The 17,901-nt window shown below is 33.5% G+C and overlaps 1 protein-coding gene across 1 annotated transcript in view; it reads left to right on the top strand.

The window, feature by feature from the left end:
- DOCK7 (dedicator of cytokinesis 7) overlaps positions 1 to 17,901 on the top strand; it is a 225,563-nt gene that overhangs the window by 9,839 nt on the left and 197,823 nt on the right. Inside the window, 6 exon segments of the mRNA XM_079103571.1 lie at positions 10,078 to 10,183; positions 11,609 to 11,784; positions 11,969 to 12,037; positions 14,790 to 14,919; positions 15,007 to 15,219; positions 15,657 to 15,742. Of these exon segments, the coding sequence (XP_078959697.1) occupies positions 10,078 to 10,183; positions 11,609 to 11,784; positions 11,969 to 12,037; positions 14,790 to 14,919; positions 15,007 to 15,219; positions 15,657 to 15,742 (780 nt within the window).

Below are 17,901 nucleotides of genomic sequence, written 5' to 3'. Positions count from 1 at the left end.
CTTTTGCTTAGCATACTATTTTTATGGTTCATCTATATTGTAGCATGTATTTGTACTTCATTCTTTTTTATGGCTGAATAATATTCCACTGTATGTATCACCTTTTGTTTATCTATTCATCAGTCGATGGGCCTTTAGATTACTCTACCTTTGACTTGTGAATAGTACCTCTGTGAACATTTGTTTGCAGACTTTTGTTCTAACACTTGTTTTTAGTTCTTGTGGATATGTACCTAGGAGTGGAATTGCTGGGTCACGTGGTAATTTTATGGTTTTTTTTTTTTTTTTTTTTTTTTGAGGAACTGCCAAACTATTTTACAATAACTGTACCATTTTACATTTCCACCAGCAGTGTATGAGGTTTCTTATTTCTCTGTATATCTTTGTGTACTCTTATTATTATCTTTAAAAAAATTTTTTTAAATTTTGGTTCCAGGTATTGAACCCACTGGCATTTAACCACTAAGCCACGTCCTGAGCCTCACCACTCCCCTTTTAAAATACTTCCAGTTGTAGATGGATACAATGACTTTATTTTATTTTATTTATTTATTTTTTATGTAGTGCCGAGGATCGAACCCAGTGCCTTAGGTGTGGTAGGCAAGCACTCTACCACTGAGCCACAACTTCAGTCCCCAAACACCTTTTTGTGTTTTGTTTTATTTTATTTTATTTTTTGGGGGAATGCAAAAGATTGAACTCAGAGGCACTTAACCACTGAGTTACATCCCCAGTCTCTTTTGAATTTTTTTTTTATTTTTTTTTATTTTGAGACAGAGTCTTGTTAAGTTGCTTAGGGCTTCTTTAAGTTGCCAAGGCTGACTTTGAACTTGTGATGCTCCAGCCTCAGACTCCTGAGCTGCTAGGATTATAGGCATGCCCCACCATGCCTGGTTGTCCTGTTTTGATTATAGACAGTCTAATGGGTATGAAGTGGTATTTCATTGTGCATTTCCCTAATAACCAGTCATGTTTTTTGTGCTTATCGGCGGTTCACATATCTTCTTTTGTGTGTTTGTGGGTAAGAAGATTCTGGCTCTATTTTTATGAAATAAGGTGGAATTAAAGATAAATTTATCTCCTTTTGGGAGAATTAACTTTTTATAGAAGATTTTTCCTTCTGTTTTTAGTTGCCAGTTTTAGGTCAGTGTTAACATTCATAGATGTTAAATATTTGAATATTTTTGTTATTAAAATTTAATATATTGGGCTGGGGTTGTGGCTCAGTGGTCGAGTGCTCACCTGGCATGGGTGAGACCCTGGGATTGATCCTCAGCACCACATTAAAAGAATAAAGGTATAAAAAATTTAATATATTATATGAAGTATGGAACAATATTATTACCATGTGTCAGTTGAAGAACTTGAGATAGAATGGTACTGTGGATCACTGTGTTGAAGATGTCTAAGTTTCCCTAAATCTTTGACTTTAAATCTTATTCTAAAAATAGTGTCAAATGGAATACATGAGACAACTGAGGTCTTTACTTTTTATCCCCCCCAAGAAAAGAGCTGATTTTTAATGTTTAGATATTATATAGAAGGTCTATTATTGTTCTTTTGTTTTGTTTTGTTTTGTTTTGCTTTTGGTACCAGGGATTGAACTTAAGGACACTCGACTACTGCGCCACATCCCCAGCCCTATTTTGTATTTTATTTAGAGACAGGGTTTCACTGAGTTGCTTAGTGCCTCACTTTTGCTGAGGCTGGCTTTGAACTTGCGATCCTCCTGCCTCAGCCTCCCAAGCTGTTGGATTACAGGCGTGTGCCATTGTGCCCGGCTGTTATTTTGTTTGTTTGTTTGTTTGTTTTTTCTTTGGGTGCTGGGGATTGAATCCAGGGCCTTGTGCTTACAAGGCAAGCACTCTACCGACTGAGCTATCTCCCCAGCCCCTGTTATTTTGTTTTATATATCAGCCTGTATGAGTTTCAGTTTTCTTCACCCCTTAATGGTTACCCTGGTCTGGTTCTGCAAGTTTCTGAAGACTTTAACTAGAAGTCTAGCTGACAAATGACACAAATATAATACCTCAAGTCTGAGTTTTAATTAGGCATCCATGAAAGATAGTAGACAGATCAGAACAGTAGTGATAGTCATTGTAGTATTACTATTAATAATATGTTAGTATACAAACTAAGCATTTTCACTGGATGTCTTTAATTGACCTCATAGGCTAGGCTTTGGAAAATAGAGAAATTGTTAACTGTGAACTGTATATAGAACCATTTATCTTTGGAAACTTGCTTCCATGGAAAGAGACCTTAAGTATCTAGATATGAATTCAAACCCTTCCTCTGTCTTTCATAAAATCAGGCAAGTTTCTTTATTTTTGAAATTTATTTAAAAGATCCGTTTTTATAGAAGGCTTGATAGTGAAAATAAAATCACGTGTAATTCTCCATTCAGACAAAAATCTCTTTCTGGTGCTTACATTCTAGTGATAGTCTTCATAAAAATTAGAAATAATCATAGTGTCCAACAAGAGAGACTGGTTAAATAAGTTTCACTTTATTAATAAAATAATGGCATGAGCTTAATAGCATGAGCTCTACAGCAGATAAAACAGGGGACAGTGGTTAAGCATAGAGTCTTTATATTCAGATCTGGGCTTTATTCCTTATCAGGTATGTGGCCATAATGACCTCTTGAAGCTTCAGTATCCTTATGTAATACCTACCTCATAGGATTTTTCCGAAAATTAAATGATGTTTAGCAAATGGAACACTTTCACGGCCTGTGGCATGCTGTAAGTGCCCCACAAATGTGCTAGTATTACTAGTTTTATGTACTGATATGGAAAGATTTCCAAGATCTGTTCTCATATATGACGTAAAGTATCAAAAAAAGATTATCATATGGTGCCATGTATGGGCATTAAAAAGGTAAGAATTTCTTATGCTGATGCGTGTACATCTTTTTCTTGAAGCATGCCCAGGAGAATATTAAGTGGTTACCTTTGAGGACTCCTAGGATGGGGGATTGGAAGTGGGAGAGAGGTGTGCCTTTTGTTTTTACCTCTTTGTGAAATTTGGAGTTTTTAATGCCATGTACATATTTCTTTTATTTATTTTGTTTTAAGATTTATATATGATTTATGAATATAAATAGAAGGTTTAAAGATTTATCTAAGATTTCTTCCTTATATCAGGATTTTGTAGTTGTTTAGTTTTAGTTTTATCTTTTCTTCATATTGGGAGATCATACTGCCTATGCTTCTCATAGTAATTTTATTTACATAACAGTAGAGCTTGAAAGCACTTCTGGAACTAGCTCTTTGTAGATATGCCATATATATGTTAGATACTATTTTGAGATAAATGAACAAATTATTTGTCTTATAAAAATTGTTTTTTAAAAGTTCCATTAAATTGGGAAGTATTGTGTTCCAGTAGTAGTTTTTAAATCTTACTAGTAAACAAGTGAGATGATGATGTTGACTAGGCTCCTAAAGTTTGTCCAATTTAGACTTTTTTGTAGATCGAGATCCCCACCACCAGCAAACATTAACCTATTTTATAGCAATTGATAAGAACATACTTTTCTCTTACCTTTCCATTCAATCATAAACCAACAACATTTACAGATTTTTTTTACTTCGGAAGAATTTTGAAAGTACATTCTTATGTGGTACCTTGCTCCCTTTCTCTCTACTCTTAAGTCTGTTTGTCCATTTTTCTCTCTCTGCCCTGTTGTTTTAGACTTTGAGAATGTAAGATTAGTAAGATATGGTCCCTGCTTCAAGGAGCTCACATCAGTTGTTCCATTTTGATATTCTTTTTCAACTACTTTTGGGGGGAAAGAATTATGAGTTTCTGTCTTCTGTTCCCATTTCCCCCTTCAGCTCTGTAAACATTTGTTAGGTACCTTTTATGTGCTAGGCACTCTGCTAGTGGTAAATAAGATGACGTTCTGCCTTTTAATTGTTTTAGTTCCTTTCAGGGAGATAGGCAAACATAGTTGCTGTAATTGAAGTATTTTGTTTAGGAACCACAGTAAGGTAGTTCTTGATAGAAAAATACCACCAGGAACTGGGGTTGTAACTCAGTGGTAGAGTGCTTGCCTGGCATGTGTGAGGCATTAGGTTTGATCATCAGCACCACTTAAAAATAAATAAAATACTTTATACTTATATTCGGGAAATGTTGATGTTCTATTCAAATTTCAAAGACTTATTATATTTTAAGGCAAATAGGTTAAGTAGAAGGCTTGGGAAAATGCATTAGTTTATAGGAAGCATTTTGACATGAAAAATTTCCCTAGAGAAATTATTCAGTAAGAAAAAGCTAAGAAATTTCATTGAAATCAAAAGGCAGTTTAAGAATAAACTGGAAAAACAAACAAACAAAAACAAAACAAAACAAAACAACAAAACCCCAAAAAACAATACCTGCCTTCTATCTAATAGAAAATCAGAGAATTATTCAGCCAGGAGAAGAGTCAAGTGACAAGCGAGTAATGTTTATTGGATAATGACAGAGTTTATTTGTAACCTTGATTATGTTTAAAGATAACATCCAGTTAGTATGTTCGTGTTAATAAAAACAAACAAAACTAAAAAAATAAATAAATAAAATAAAGGTATTGTGTCCAGCTACAACTTAAAAAAAAAAAAAAAACAATTGGAGTTAGAGAACATATTATTTAATGGCAGAAATTAACCTGTTTTGAGACATTTATACAAGATAGGATAGCAAACTCCAGTCAGAGGTGAGGTTTTCTTATCCTTGCTGATTCCTCAAGGAGGTTCTGAAGAGTGAGTGCCAGATATGAGAAGCCAAATTCTTGATCTTTACTGTACTTCCCACCATGTTTTTATACTTGGTGATTGTGATACTACTATGCCAGGAAAGCCTACTTACTTTGCAGTTTTCAAGTTTTGTCACAAAGAATGTTTACAAACATTGGGCTTCTCTATCACTGAAATCAAACTCAATGTAGCAGGACAGGGTTTTCCATATTTGGTGGCTAGCCTGCTGCCTGTCTGAAGGAGGCCCTTGGAAGTTGTGGTTCCTTGAATGTATGGGGATACTCAACCTGTAGTACCAGTTTTAAGAGATTTTGTGGAACAGGCATTGCAGCTATTTTTTATGATTTAATAGGAGGAATAACTCAACTAAATTATTAGGAAAGTTTAGGTTGAATTCTCCTTATTCATTTTACTCAGATTTTATTTCTGTTCCATGAAGAATGACTACAAATGAGAGAGGCAGACCTAGATAGGCCTTTCCCTTCTTGTGTGATTGCGGAAATCATGGCTAGATGGGGCATCTGAGAGTGGGATTCGCTTAGAGGATAGGTCAGATGCAACATAATTTCCCCAGAATGTGGGACTTTTGCTGGTTATTTACAGGATTTTCTGGTGAATGGTCGAGTGAATGCTTTCTTTTGTGAAAACTGTAATGAGTGTTAACATAGTGAGGGAACCTGTGGAAAGGGGAGAAAGATAAAGAGACAAATGGGCCAAATATTGGATCATGTTTTCTTGGGAGGGGAAGAAGGTATTTTCAAGATTAGTTTAGGAACATAAGTAACTACAGAAATTTTGACCTATTATTCTTTTTGCTTTGCAGTTAAAATTAATAGCTTATTAGAAGTGAAAAAAGACTTCTTTGTTTTGCATTACTCTATGAACTATCATTAAGAGTAAGAAAAAATTGCTGTTGGAAAAAGGAATCTGTGATAAAGGATTTTAACTGATATTAGGACCTATATTTATTCATCACATTTCTTTCACACTTTGTATCATGATATGGTTAAGAGACAGTGTTTGTTTTTATTTAGCAAGATTTCCGTATTACAATTCCATGACATCTTTTCAGAATTTGTGAGTACAAATACATTCCTTATCTGGGTTGCAGATGTAGCTCAATTTGGAAATGGTTCTCGTTGAATTAATATATTTTTTTTCAAATTATTACTGATTTTCCTTTTTTGGGCCATTATGTCATATAGTTTAAGACATTTATAATGTCAGGATTATCTTTTGCATGCCTATTATTAAGCAAAATTATCTCTTTTTGAAGTAACTATTTTGTTTCTCATTTTAACATGTGAAATCGTCAATTAATTGATGGTGTGGTGGCTAATTGGCAAGGTTTTTCTTTCTTAACTGTTTATGGTATAAAGTTGTGTCTTAACAATTGATGATATTTAGAATTTGATGCAGTACATAGGTTTGCTATTCAGATAACTCATAGTTTAGTTCCAGAAACGCTCGAGGTACTGAAGAGATTAGTAGATGCAGTTGAGTAGCACTGAAGTAGACAGACATAGAGTAGAGCTACTTAAGAAAGCTGGAGAGGGAATGAAATCTTTGAGAGGGAGAATAGGAGAATAGAGGAGAGGGCAAAGGGCAACTTCTGTAATATTCTCTCTTCTTTTAAAGGCTTTTTTTGGTATTCTCACCTGGGTTTTGATGAGTTTTGAAAGGATCAGGATATGTAACATGGACTTTAACATAGTAACAAATACTTACATGGACTTCATTAAAAGATTTAATGATCTCCTTAATTAAGTGAATGTTCTGTCTTTTCACACAGGTTTATAGAATTTTCCCTTTACCCTCTTATCAATCTGTTTTCTCTCTCAGAGATTTTATTTCCTCTCCAGTTTTCAACTCTAAGCTCTATTTGTCTTCTTTTTCTTTTTTCTTTCTTTTTTTTTTTTTGTGGTGCTGGGGATTAGCCCAGCATACTAGGCAAGTGCTCTACCACTGTTACACCTCAGCTGTAATTGTTTTCTTGATGTTCTTCTCTTCTTCCTTGTACAGTTAACTTTGTTTTTATTTTTTATTTTTTAATTAAAAATATTTATTTTTTGTTCTTTTTAGATATGCATGGCAGTAGAGTATAATTTGAGATATTTATACAAACATGGAGTACATCTTATTCTAATTAGGATCCCAGTCTTGTGGTTGTACATGATGTAGAGATTTTCTGTAGTGTATTCAGATATGTATGTAGCAAAGTTATGTCAGACTCATTCCACTGTCTTTCCTATTCCTTTCTCCTCTCCCTTCCCTTCATCCCCCTTCTCTGGGGAGCAAATTTAGGTTCATGCAAAATGAGTGGAAGGTCAAACTCCCTCCCTCTCCATGTTTCCCCTATTATTAATATTTTGCCTTAGTGCATTACATTTGTTGTAGTTATGAGCCAATATTAATATGTTATTATCATCTAAAGTCCATAGATTACATTAGGGTTTACTCTTTGTGTTGTATATCCTGTGGGTTTTGACAAACATACAATGACCTATATCCACTGTTGCAGTATTATAAAGAATAGTTTTGCTGCCCTAAAAATCCCTTGCTTTCTACTTATTCATGAATCCTTTCTTCTTCTCCTTCAAACCCCTGGCACTCACTGTTTTCCTTTCTTTCTCCATAGTTTTGCCTTTTCATAGTATATCATATAGTTAGACTCATATAAAGCCTTTTCAAATTGGCTTCTTTCACTTAGCAATATTCATTTTGTGGCTTGAAAGTTTGTTTCTTTTTTTGTTTTAATTTTTTTATTATTATTTTTTAGTTATACATGACAGTAGGATGTATTTTGACATATACATATATAAAGTATAACTTCCCATTTTTGTGGTTGTATGTGATATGGTGTTATACTGGTCGTGTGTTCATATATGAGCATAGGAAAGTTATGTCCAATTCATTCTATTGTCTTTCCTATTCTCATACTCCCTCACTTCCCCCTACTCCCTCCTGTCCAATCTGGTGAACCTCCACGCCCCCCCACACCTATTGTGAGTCAGTATCTGCCTATCAGAGAGAACATTCAGCCTTTGGTTTTTTGGGATTGGCTTATTTCACTTAGCATGATAGTCTCCAGTTCCATCCATTTACCAGCAAATGCCATAATTTGATTCTTCTTTATGGCTGAGTAATATTCCATTGTGTATATATACTACATTTTCTTTATTCATTCATCTGTTGAAGGGCACTTAGGTTGGTTAGCTATTGTGAATTGAGCTGGAAAGCTGTGTCTTTATATCGCCGAATAATATTCTTTTGTTTGGATGTACCAGTTTTTTTTAATCTATTCCGTTACTGAAGGACAAGTTGATTGCTTTTAAGTTTTGGCATTATGAATAATGGTTTAGGCTTTTAAAACATAAATGTGTTCTAAAGACCTCAAGTCCTCTATAAAAAAAGTTGAGCTAATTCAGTGTCTTGAATCTTAAAGAATGATAACTTTTATCTTTGAATCAAAAATTTCTAATTGCATATTCAGCTCAGAACAGTGCACAATAAATGTGTGTAGAATGATTAAATGTAAAAGAAGGAAGAAGATATTAAAGGGAAGTAAGGGGAAAGATTATATATTAAATCTGGATAAGTTTTAGAAATTGAGGTTTTCTTGAACTTACATGGAGATTCTAATGGGGACCAGTATGTTCAGGACTCTGAATTCATTCATCAGCTTAAGAGCACTCTAAAACAAAACCATCACCAAACTGGCCCAGAAACCAGGCTGTTTGAGTCTGTATCATTTTATGTACATGGAATGATAGGAAGAAAGTAGGGTTTATTTTTTGGGAAAAAGAACAGAAGGCAAATTTTTTAAGAGAAATGGTTGCTTGATGATCATAGGGTGGAAGCTAGATATTGACATCAGGAATATAATTGCACAAAATCCATAGATGTTAGCCTTTGTTTTGTATTCACAAGTTACATTGTCTGCTTAATAAAAATCTAACTAATAAAATGGAAGACATTATTACAGGATTTAGGACTCATTGAATATTTTGGTTTATAGTTTGGTGGGATTTGAGGAGTATAGAGATGAATGACTCAGATTCTTTTGAATATCTAAAATATTTTTGTTTTGGAAATGCTATTTATTTAAGTTAATTGAAATGCTAGTATATCCCTAAGAGTCAACAACTACCTTGAAATCTTGGGAATTCTAAACCTTAATCTTGATTTAAAAAAAAAAAATTTTTTTCTTAGTTCTAGATGGGCCTTTTATTTTATTTATTTATTTTTATATAGAGGATCAACCTAGTACCTTGCACGTGCTAGGTAAGTACTCTACTACTGAACCACGACCCCAGCCCCCTAATCTTGATTTTCCAAATAAAGATTTATTTATTTATTTATTTATTTATTTATTTATTTGGTACTGGGGATTTAACCCAGAGGCTCTCAACCACTGAACCACATTCCAGCCCTTTTTTTTTTTAAGTTTTATTTTGAGACAGGATCTTACTAAGTTGCTTAGGGCCTTACTAAATTACTGAGGCTAGCCTTGGACTTGGGATCCTCCTGCCTTAGCCTCCTGAGTTGCTGGGATTATAGATGTGTGCCGCCCCAGTCAGCAAGGTTTATCTTTAAATTATGGTAAATAATTAAAAGCAGCCTTTGTGGTTTTCAGTTTGTTAGTAGCACTATATATTTCATAGGGCTTAAACATTCTTTTTTTTGAGTGTCACATGTTAAATATATTGAGGGAAAAAAGGTGAATGCAACCACTGCCTCTGTTTTTATAGGGCATACAGGAAACACGGAGAAAATAAGTAGGAAGGAAGAAAATACAAGTTAGCTTTTGATAAATGTTTGAAGAGTTTATAGAAGTGTGGTGTTTTTGGCTATAGTGAACAATAAATTTGCATGATGATCTTGGCATTGAGTTTTACCCTTAAAACTAGTTCAGAATTGGGTTAGTCAGTATAGAAGGGAAACAGCATTCTAGGAAGCAGTTTATGTTTGTTGATAGGAATTTGGAAAGGACCTAAAAGTTGGAGAAATAAATTAGGATCAGAGTGTGGAAAACTATTAATGTTGGGCATTATTAAGTAAAAATAGAATGTTTCATAAAATGCCATGTTGAAAAAACCTTTATATAAGTTGCCTCTAACTTTTTATCCTACATCAGCATAACAAAGATATTTTAATGTAAGTATAATATTTAGGTAATTATTCATTTCCTGTAATGTTTTAAAATTTATAGACATTAATATGCTGAGATTTCAGTTGTTCATTAAATGAATCTTCAATGTACTTCCTCCTATTTTAAATAAGTTTAAAAATATAATGTATAGAATGTATTTGTTTTTTGTTGTTGTAGAACTGTGGCAGCTGAAGTTAGGAAGCAGATCTCTGGACAATACAGTGGTTCTCCCCAACTGCTGAAAAACCTCAACATTGTTGGCAATATATCCCATCACACCACAGTAAGTAGCATGTGTTAACAGATGTATCACTGATGAGACCATGCAAAAGTAGTGGAAAAGTAAGAGCCAATAAATTGGGTTCTATCACTGGTTTTATAATCTTGCTTGATAGATGCTTTTTTTGACCTTTTTTGACTGGCCTTCCTTCCTTTCTTTGTTCCTTCCTTCTCTTTCTTTTCTTTGATTCTTTCATTCTGTACTGGGGATTGAACCCAGGACCTTGTTCATGCTAGGCAAGTGCTCCACCACTGAGCTACATCCCCAGCCCAATAAATACTTTTAGTAGACTTTGTGTATTTTTTGTTTTATGTCTACTATAAAAAATTAGCACAAACTGGGTGACTTAAAGTAATAGATTATTCTCTCAGTACTAAAGGATAGAAGTCTGAAATCAGTATCACTGGACTGTAATCAACTTTTTTCAGGGCCACACTCACTTCAGAAGTTTTAGAGAGAATCATTTTCTTATCTTTTCCAGATTGTGGAGGCTTCTGGCATTCCTTGACTTGTGACTTCTGTCTTTTTTTTTTTTGGATACCGGGGATTGAACTCAGGAGCACTGGACCACTGAGCCACATCCCCAGCCCTATTTTGTATTTTGTTCAGAGACAGGATCTCACTGAGTTGCTTAGCACCTCCCTAAGTTGCTGAGGCTAGCTTTGAACTCTCGATACCCCTGCCTCAAGCTACTGAGCCACTGGAATTACAGGCATATGCCACCACAGCTGGCTGTGACTTATGTTCTTAAGGCTAGAATCTTCAAATTTTTCTCAGATCCTTCTTCGTTTGGCTTGTTTCTCTGTTTTTATGACTCAATCTCCTTATTATAAGAATACTTATGATTTCATTGGGGACCTACCCAGGTAATCCATGATAATGTCCTTATTTTAAGATCCTTAATCAATGTGCAGAGACTTTTATTTTACTTCATTTTCCATGTAAATTAGCATGTACAGAGTCATGGTTTAGATGTAGAGAATATTTGGAGCAATATTGTGCTGTAAACCACAGTCTGGTTATGTTTTTACAAGGGCAATCAACAATAACAACAAATAAAGTAAGAGAACTGTTTAGAAGTTTAGCAATAAAAGTTCCAAAGACATAAAAAAAAGAATCATTCACTTGAGTACTTTGAAAACAGTAATTTTAAAACTGGATTATTATTACTGTCTTTATATGAGAATTATGGACAAAGCCTAGGCAAGAAAGTTAAAGACAGTATGACCAAAAGCAGAAAGGAGTGTAAGGCCAATGCTTTGTGGTTTCTTTAGAGCCTCTGGCTGAGCATCTCTTGAAATTGTAGAAAGAATTAGATTAAAGCATTTTATATTTAAAACCATGATTTTTCTTTGTGGAAAGTTCTAAAATTCTTATATTTCCCTCTTCTTTTCTGCCTACCTCTCATTTTCACCCTTCATTATAAAGGTGCCCCTTACTGAAGCAGTGGATCCAGTGGATTTTGAAGATTACCTCATTACTCATCCTTTAGCTGTGGATTCTGGACCTTTACGGGATTTAATTGAATTTCCTCCAGATGATATTGAAGTTGTTTACAGTCCCAGGGACTGTAGAACTCTTGTTTCAGCTGTACCTGAAGAAAGGTAAGAAGACTCCTATTTGGGGTTTTAGTGTAATAGAAAAGGCTCTCTTTCATTATTTTACTTATGGTCTCTTTCTTTTGGTAGTTTCACTTCTTACTATAACATCAAGAAGGGCAGCAACCAAATTTACAAATATCATTGCTTTCCTATCTAAATTACAAATAAATTTTCTTTCTTAAAACAGTGAAATGGATCCTCATGTTAGAGATTGTATAAGAAGTTATACAGAAGACTGGGCAGTTGTGATTAGAAAGTAAGTTATATGTTTATTATAACATTTAAAAATATTGAGTAGAATTTGTAAATGGATTAAGGTAGATTAATAATTATGAGGATTGAGAATTCATAACAAAATAGACAAAGATGCAAAAGAAGAATCTTGTATAAAGATTGTTTCTCCTTTGAAATTTTATAATTACTTCTGCTTTCTTTCCTTATGTACAGTTTGTGGGAATAGTATTTCTATATTATAAGTCATTAAGAACTAATAATATATAATGAAAATAATTTCGTGAATCTAATTCTTTTATGAAATCATGGTAGATATTAATGAGTAATCTGTTTTCTTAAAATATTCCAATTTTGTGAAAGTTACATGGTTAAGTTAAACTTAATGATCAGTTTTCCAGATCTAGCTGTTTGAAAGATCTCGGCTCTTTATTTACTATCTAAATACTTACAGGTCCTTGATGTATACATCCACTCAGGTAAATGTTGGTGAAACAATGGTTTGTTCTACCACATGATTTATTTTTGTAAGGGACTGTGTTTAAAATACTAATTCAGGTTAAGAAACAAAACCCAATTAATTTTCCTTTGCCGATTTGCATAATGAAAAAGGGTCTTCATACTGAATCTTAGCCCTATTTTTTTTAAAGGAGATGTAATAACCAGTAGTGGAGAGTTCTGATAGGACAATATAGTTTTCACAAAGGAAGTAATCTATGCCAGAGATACTAGCAGAAGTGAGGTATCCATTGCATATTTTGTCATCATAGCTCCCATCTTATTTCTCTGGGCTGGATACTGAGCTAAGTATCATTCTGAAGAATACTGCTGACATCTTTTTAGCTTTAGTGTGACCTAATAAAAGCACTGTCTGCTACTCTTTATGTAGAAGAACTCTTTGTGAACTTAAAATATTGGTAAATATTCTAGTAGCCAAATTTTAGACATTACTGAAGAAAACATTTCCTATGTCAGATAATTCAAAAGTCTTTACTTCTATGCGTATAGGTTAGTTGTAAAATACATAGGTCTCAGAATCATGGCCTTTTCTAATCATAGTGTTGCTAACCTTCAATTAAATAAAAGGGTAAGAGAATTAACATTTATGAGGACTTGTGTGTTGAACATTTATTGGGCACTTTGTACTTTTCTCTATTAAAATTCCATATATGAGGTAGCTCAGGACAGAATGCTCCTTTTGAGCTCAAATGAAGGAAGTAAGAGTGAGTCTTATGGATAACTGGGAGAAGTGTTTTTAGGCAGAGGGAAAAACCATATGTGTGAAGACCATATATTGGAAGCATGCTGGAATTTTCAAGGAAGAATAAAGAGGTCATTGTGGTTGGAACAGAATAAATGAGGGTGAGAATGCTAAGAAATGAGGTCAGAAAAATGGTGGTATGTGGGGTCAAATGGGTAATCGTATAGAGCCTCATCATAGCACCTGACTAGAGGAGAAGATGATAAAGAAGAGTGTTGATTATGTATCATTTACAGCTCTCTTGAATTTCATACTATTTTTTAGGACAGAATGAAAGACTGTTTTGATTTATCAAAGCACTTTATATGTACAGCTTCACAAATTGAAGCACTTGAAACATTTCATGAAAGATTAATAAGATTCTGCTGCTGAATAAACCTTTCATGTTATTATACTAAGTATCTTTATCTTAGTTCTTTCAGAGAAATGCTTTCTTGTATTTTGTGATTATACTGTGAACATCATGTAACTGCCCTTTCAGTAGCTGTAGCAACAAGGCAGGATGTGAATCATATCAAATATGAATTTTTATTATTTCATCAATTAGTTGATAGCAGGAACCGTACTATCTTCTGATAATTATAATTGTTTTATTCGAATTCAGATATTTCCCAAAAACTTTAACTCTGTGTAGTACAGAATCATGAATAAAAATTATTTTTTGATAAGTTCTTTTTTTTTTTTTTGGGTGCTGGGGATCGACTCTACCGACTGAGCTATCTCCCCAGTCCCTTTTGATCAGTTCTTATTTGATATTCTTTGATAATTTTTTTTTAAAAATGACAGGAAAGTAGTTTACATTAATTTAAGAGTTATTCTTAGCATTTGCTCTGCCTATATAGTTAATAAATAATATAAATGTACAGCAGTGTACAGATTTTGCTGTTTTTCATTTTACAGGTCTGCAACTTTAGTTCAAAATTTTTTCTACATAAGATATGGCAAAAACTTTTAAAATTCAGTTTCATATGTAAATAAAACACTTTTAAAGTTTATATTATTAGTAATGCAATATATATTTTCTACTTTCTCATTTTATTCTTTAACCTGGCTTCTCAGTTTTTATTTTTACTGACCAAGTCTTTGAACTAGAAGTACAATTAAATTATATGCACATGGTTGGCATGGAAGGAAGGAAAATTTGATTTCCTTCTGGAAATTCATCACCTGCTCTTGGGTTGGATTAAAGGTACTTTGATTAGAAATTTTCTTTTTACTTTTTTAGAAATATTTTTTAGTTGTAGATGGACACAATATCTTTATTTATTTATTTTTATGTGATGTTGAGGATCAATCCCAGTGCTTTGCATGTGCGAGGCAAGCCCTCTACCACTGATCTTCAGCCTTAGGCCTGAAAATATTCTTGAACCTCTGGTCAAACATATAAATACTCAAAACTGCTAGAATAAATCTTTATGTGAAGAAATAATGAGGTGAATACTTGACTTTTTACATAATGATGCTGAAAAAGTGAAAATTTTAAAAAATAGGTATTTATTTGTTTTATTTTGAATAGATACCATAAGCTGGGAACAGGATTTAATCCTAATACATTGGATAAACAGAAGGAAAGGCAAAAAGGTTTGCCAAAACAGGTCTTTGAATCTGATGAAGCTCCAGATGGCAATAACTACCAGGATGAGCAAGTAATAATTTTATTTTTAAATAACTCTAAGAAATTATTTTTAAATAACATTAATTAATATGTTCATATTTAACATTTTGTATGACAGGATGATCTTAAAAGACGTTCAATGTCAATAGATGATACTCCAAGGGGTAGCTGGGCCTGCAGTATCTTTGACTTGAAAAATTCACTTCCTGATGCTTTGCTTCCTAATTTACTTGATCGAACTCCAAATGAAGAAATAGACCGCCAGAATGATGACCAAAGGAAATCAAATCGTCACAAAGAACTCTTTGCTTTGCATCCATCACCAGATGAGGTATAGATGTTTACATATAAGAAATAAATGAGTATTAAAATAGATATTTCTGGAGTAGGATTATAATAATGTAGGAAATAAAGCCTAGAAACCTATGTATGATTTTGTAAATGAAATATACTTTTACTCTACCGAATTTGTGTTTTGTTTTGTTTTGTCGATGGTGCTGAAAATTGAAACTAGGGCCTAGCACATGCAAGGCAAATTTACCACTGAGCTACTCCCCTAACTGTGAACATTTTCAATGAATAATTTCTTTGAATTGAGCACATGATTCAAAGACTTCTGTTGATGGACAGAGAAGTTTTTCTTTCCTATGTTAAATTGTGAAGGCAACTAAAAGTATTAGATTAGTAAAATAAGTTCTTAAAAAATAAATTGCACAGGTTCGAAATGTGATGAAGATATTTATTTTGGTGTTGCTTGTCAATTTGTAGGAAGAACCAATAGAACGACTTAGTATTCCTGATGTGCCCAAAGAACATTTTGGTCAGAGACTTCTTGTGAAGTGTTTATCACTTAAGTGAGTATTAATTTCTTTTACTACATAGCTTTCTGGGGTAATATTTTGATATTTTGACTACTAGTATAACAAAATCTTAGTAGATTTTATACATGTATGTATGTATGTCCTTTTGAGAAGTATTGTCCTAAACATAATTTTAATGTTATTCAGCCTTCATACTTAAGTCTGAAGTTAAGTTTTAGAGCATTTTTGTTTCCCAGGTGAAGGTAACTCTTAGCTGTAGTCTTAAAACTTGCAAAAATATTCACTGAAATCTCTAGTATTTATTTGACACTGTTCTTGATGAGGAATATAAAGACAAACTATTTTTTTTCTTAAAGAGTTAATTTTATATTTGTTACATGGTAGGCTTTGTTTTTTGAAGACTTGGAAGTATTTTTTAAAAAATATTTTTTAGTTGTCAGTGGATTTTTATTTTGTTTATTTATTTATATGCGGTACTGAGAATAGAACCTAGTTCCTCACACATGCGAGGTAAGTGCTCTACCACTGAGCTACAACCCTAGCCCAGAAGTATATATTTTTAACTTTAAAAAAGTTATATGACCTCTAACATCATTGAGGTGACTTATCTTACATTCATATTCTGCTTTACCAAGTGATTTATCTTATTTCATATCATTCTGTCTTCAGAATAATTCTATAAGGTTGATATTATTTTCTTTATTTTACAAATGAGGAAACCTGAATTCAAAAGGATAAGCAGAGGTTAACTGACATGATATATATTGGGCAATCTGGAAAACAAACTCCATATTCTTTTTTTATATATTTTTAAAATTTTGTTTTAATTAGTTGTACATGACAGTAGAATACATTTTGGCACATTGTACACAAATGGAACACAACTTCTCCTTCCTCTGGCTGTACATGGTGCTGAGTCACACCAGTATTGTAATCATACATGTATACGGCGTAATAATGTGGAATGTCTCATTCCACCATCCCTCCCATCCCCACATCACCTCCCCTCCCCTCACTCCCTTCCGCACAATCCGAAGGTCTTTCCTTCTTCCCTCCCCCACCCTGGATTATGGATTAGCATCCGCTTATCCAAGGAAACATTCGGCCTTTGGTATTTTGGGGATTAGCTTATTTCGCTTAGTATGATATTCTCTAGCTCCATCTATTTACCTGCAAATACCATAATTCCATTCTTGTTTCAGACTGAGTGATATTCAGTCATTATGTATATGTACCACATTTTCTTTATCCATTCATCTGTTGAAGGGCATCTAGGTTGGTGCCATAGTTTAGCTGTTATGAATTGAGCTGCTATAAACATTGATGTGGCTGTGTCACTGTAGTATGCTGATTTTAAGTTCTTTGGGTATAAACTGAGAAGTGGGATAGCTGGGTCAAATGGTGGTGGGTCCATTTCAGGTTTTCTCAGGAATCTCCATATTGCTTTCCAAAATGATTGCCCCAATCTTCAGTCCACCAACAATGTATGAGTGTACCTTTTACACCATATCCTCGCCAACACTTATTATGGCTTGTATTCTTGTGAGGCGAGCACTCTACCAACTGAGCTATCTCCCCAGCCAATGGCTTGTATTCTTGATAATTGCCATTCTGACTGGAGTGAGATGAAATCTTAGAGTAGTTTTGATCTGCATTTCTCTATTTGCAAGAGATGATGAACATTTTTTCATGTTTGTCGATCGATTGTATTGCTTCTTCTGTGAAGTATCTGTGCAGTTCCTTATCCCATTTATTGATTGGGTTATTTGTTTATTTTGTGTTAAATTTTTCTGAGTTCTTTATATATCCTGGAGATTAGTGCTCTATCTGAAGTACATGTAGTAAAGATTTTTTCCCATTCTTTAGGCTCTCCATGTTATTGTTTCCTTTGCTGAGAAGCTTTTTAGTTTGATTCCATCCCACTTATTGATTCTTGATTTTACTTCTCATTTTAACATATTTATATGATAGATTAAGTGTGAGTTCTGACATAAGGAAAAAAGCTTAAATTCATAGAGATTTCTAAAAGCAGCAACTTATAGTGACAGACTGCTTTTGTGTGTAATTCTGGCAATTTTCTTTCCTTAAGAGCTCAGTCTTCATATATTTAAATTATCCAGAAACCTGTTAGATTAAGTATGTTGAGTGTTTTGATTATCTGGACACCTAACACTGTGTCAAATTTATAATCA

Source organism: Sciurus vulgaris (assembly GCF_902686455.1).
Source record: "Sciurus vulgaris genome assembly, chromosome: 1".
Lineage (NCBI taxonomy): Eukaryota > Metazoa > Chordata > Mammalia > Rodentia > Sciuridae > Sciurus > Sciurus vulgaris.
This window is presented reverse-complemented; position numbering and strand designations above follow the sequence as displayed.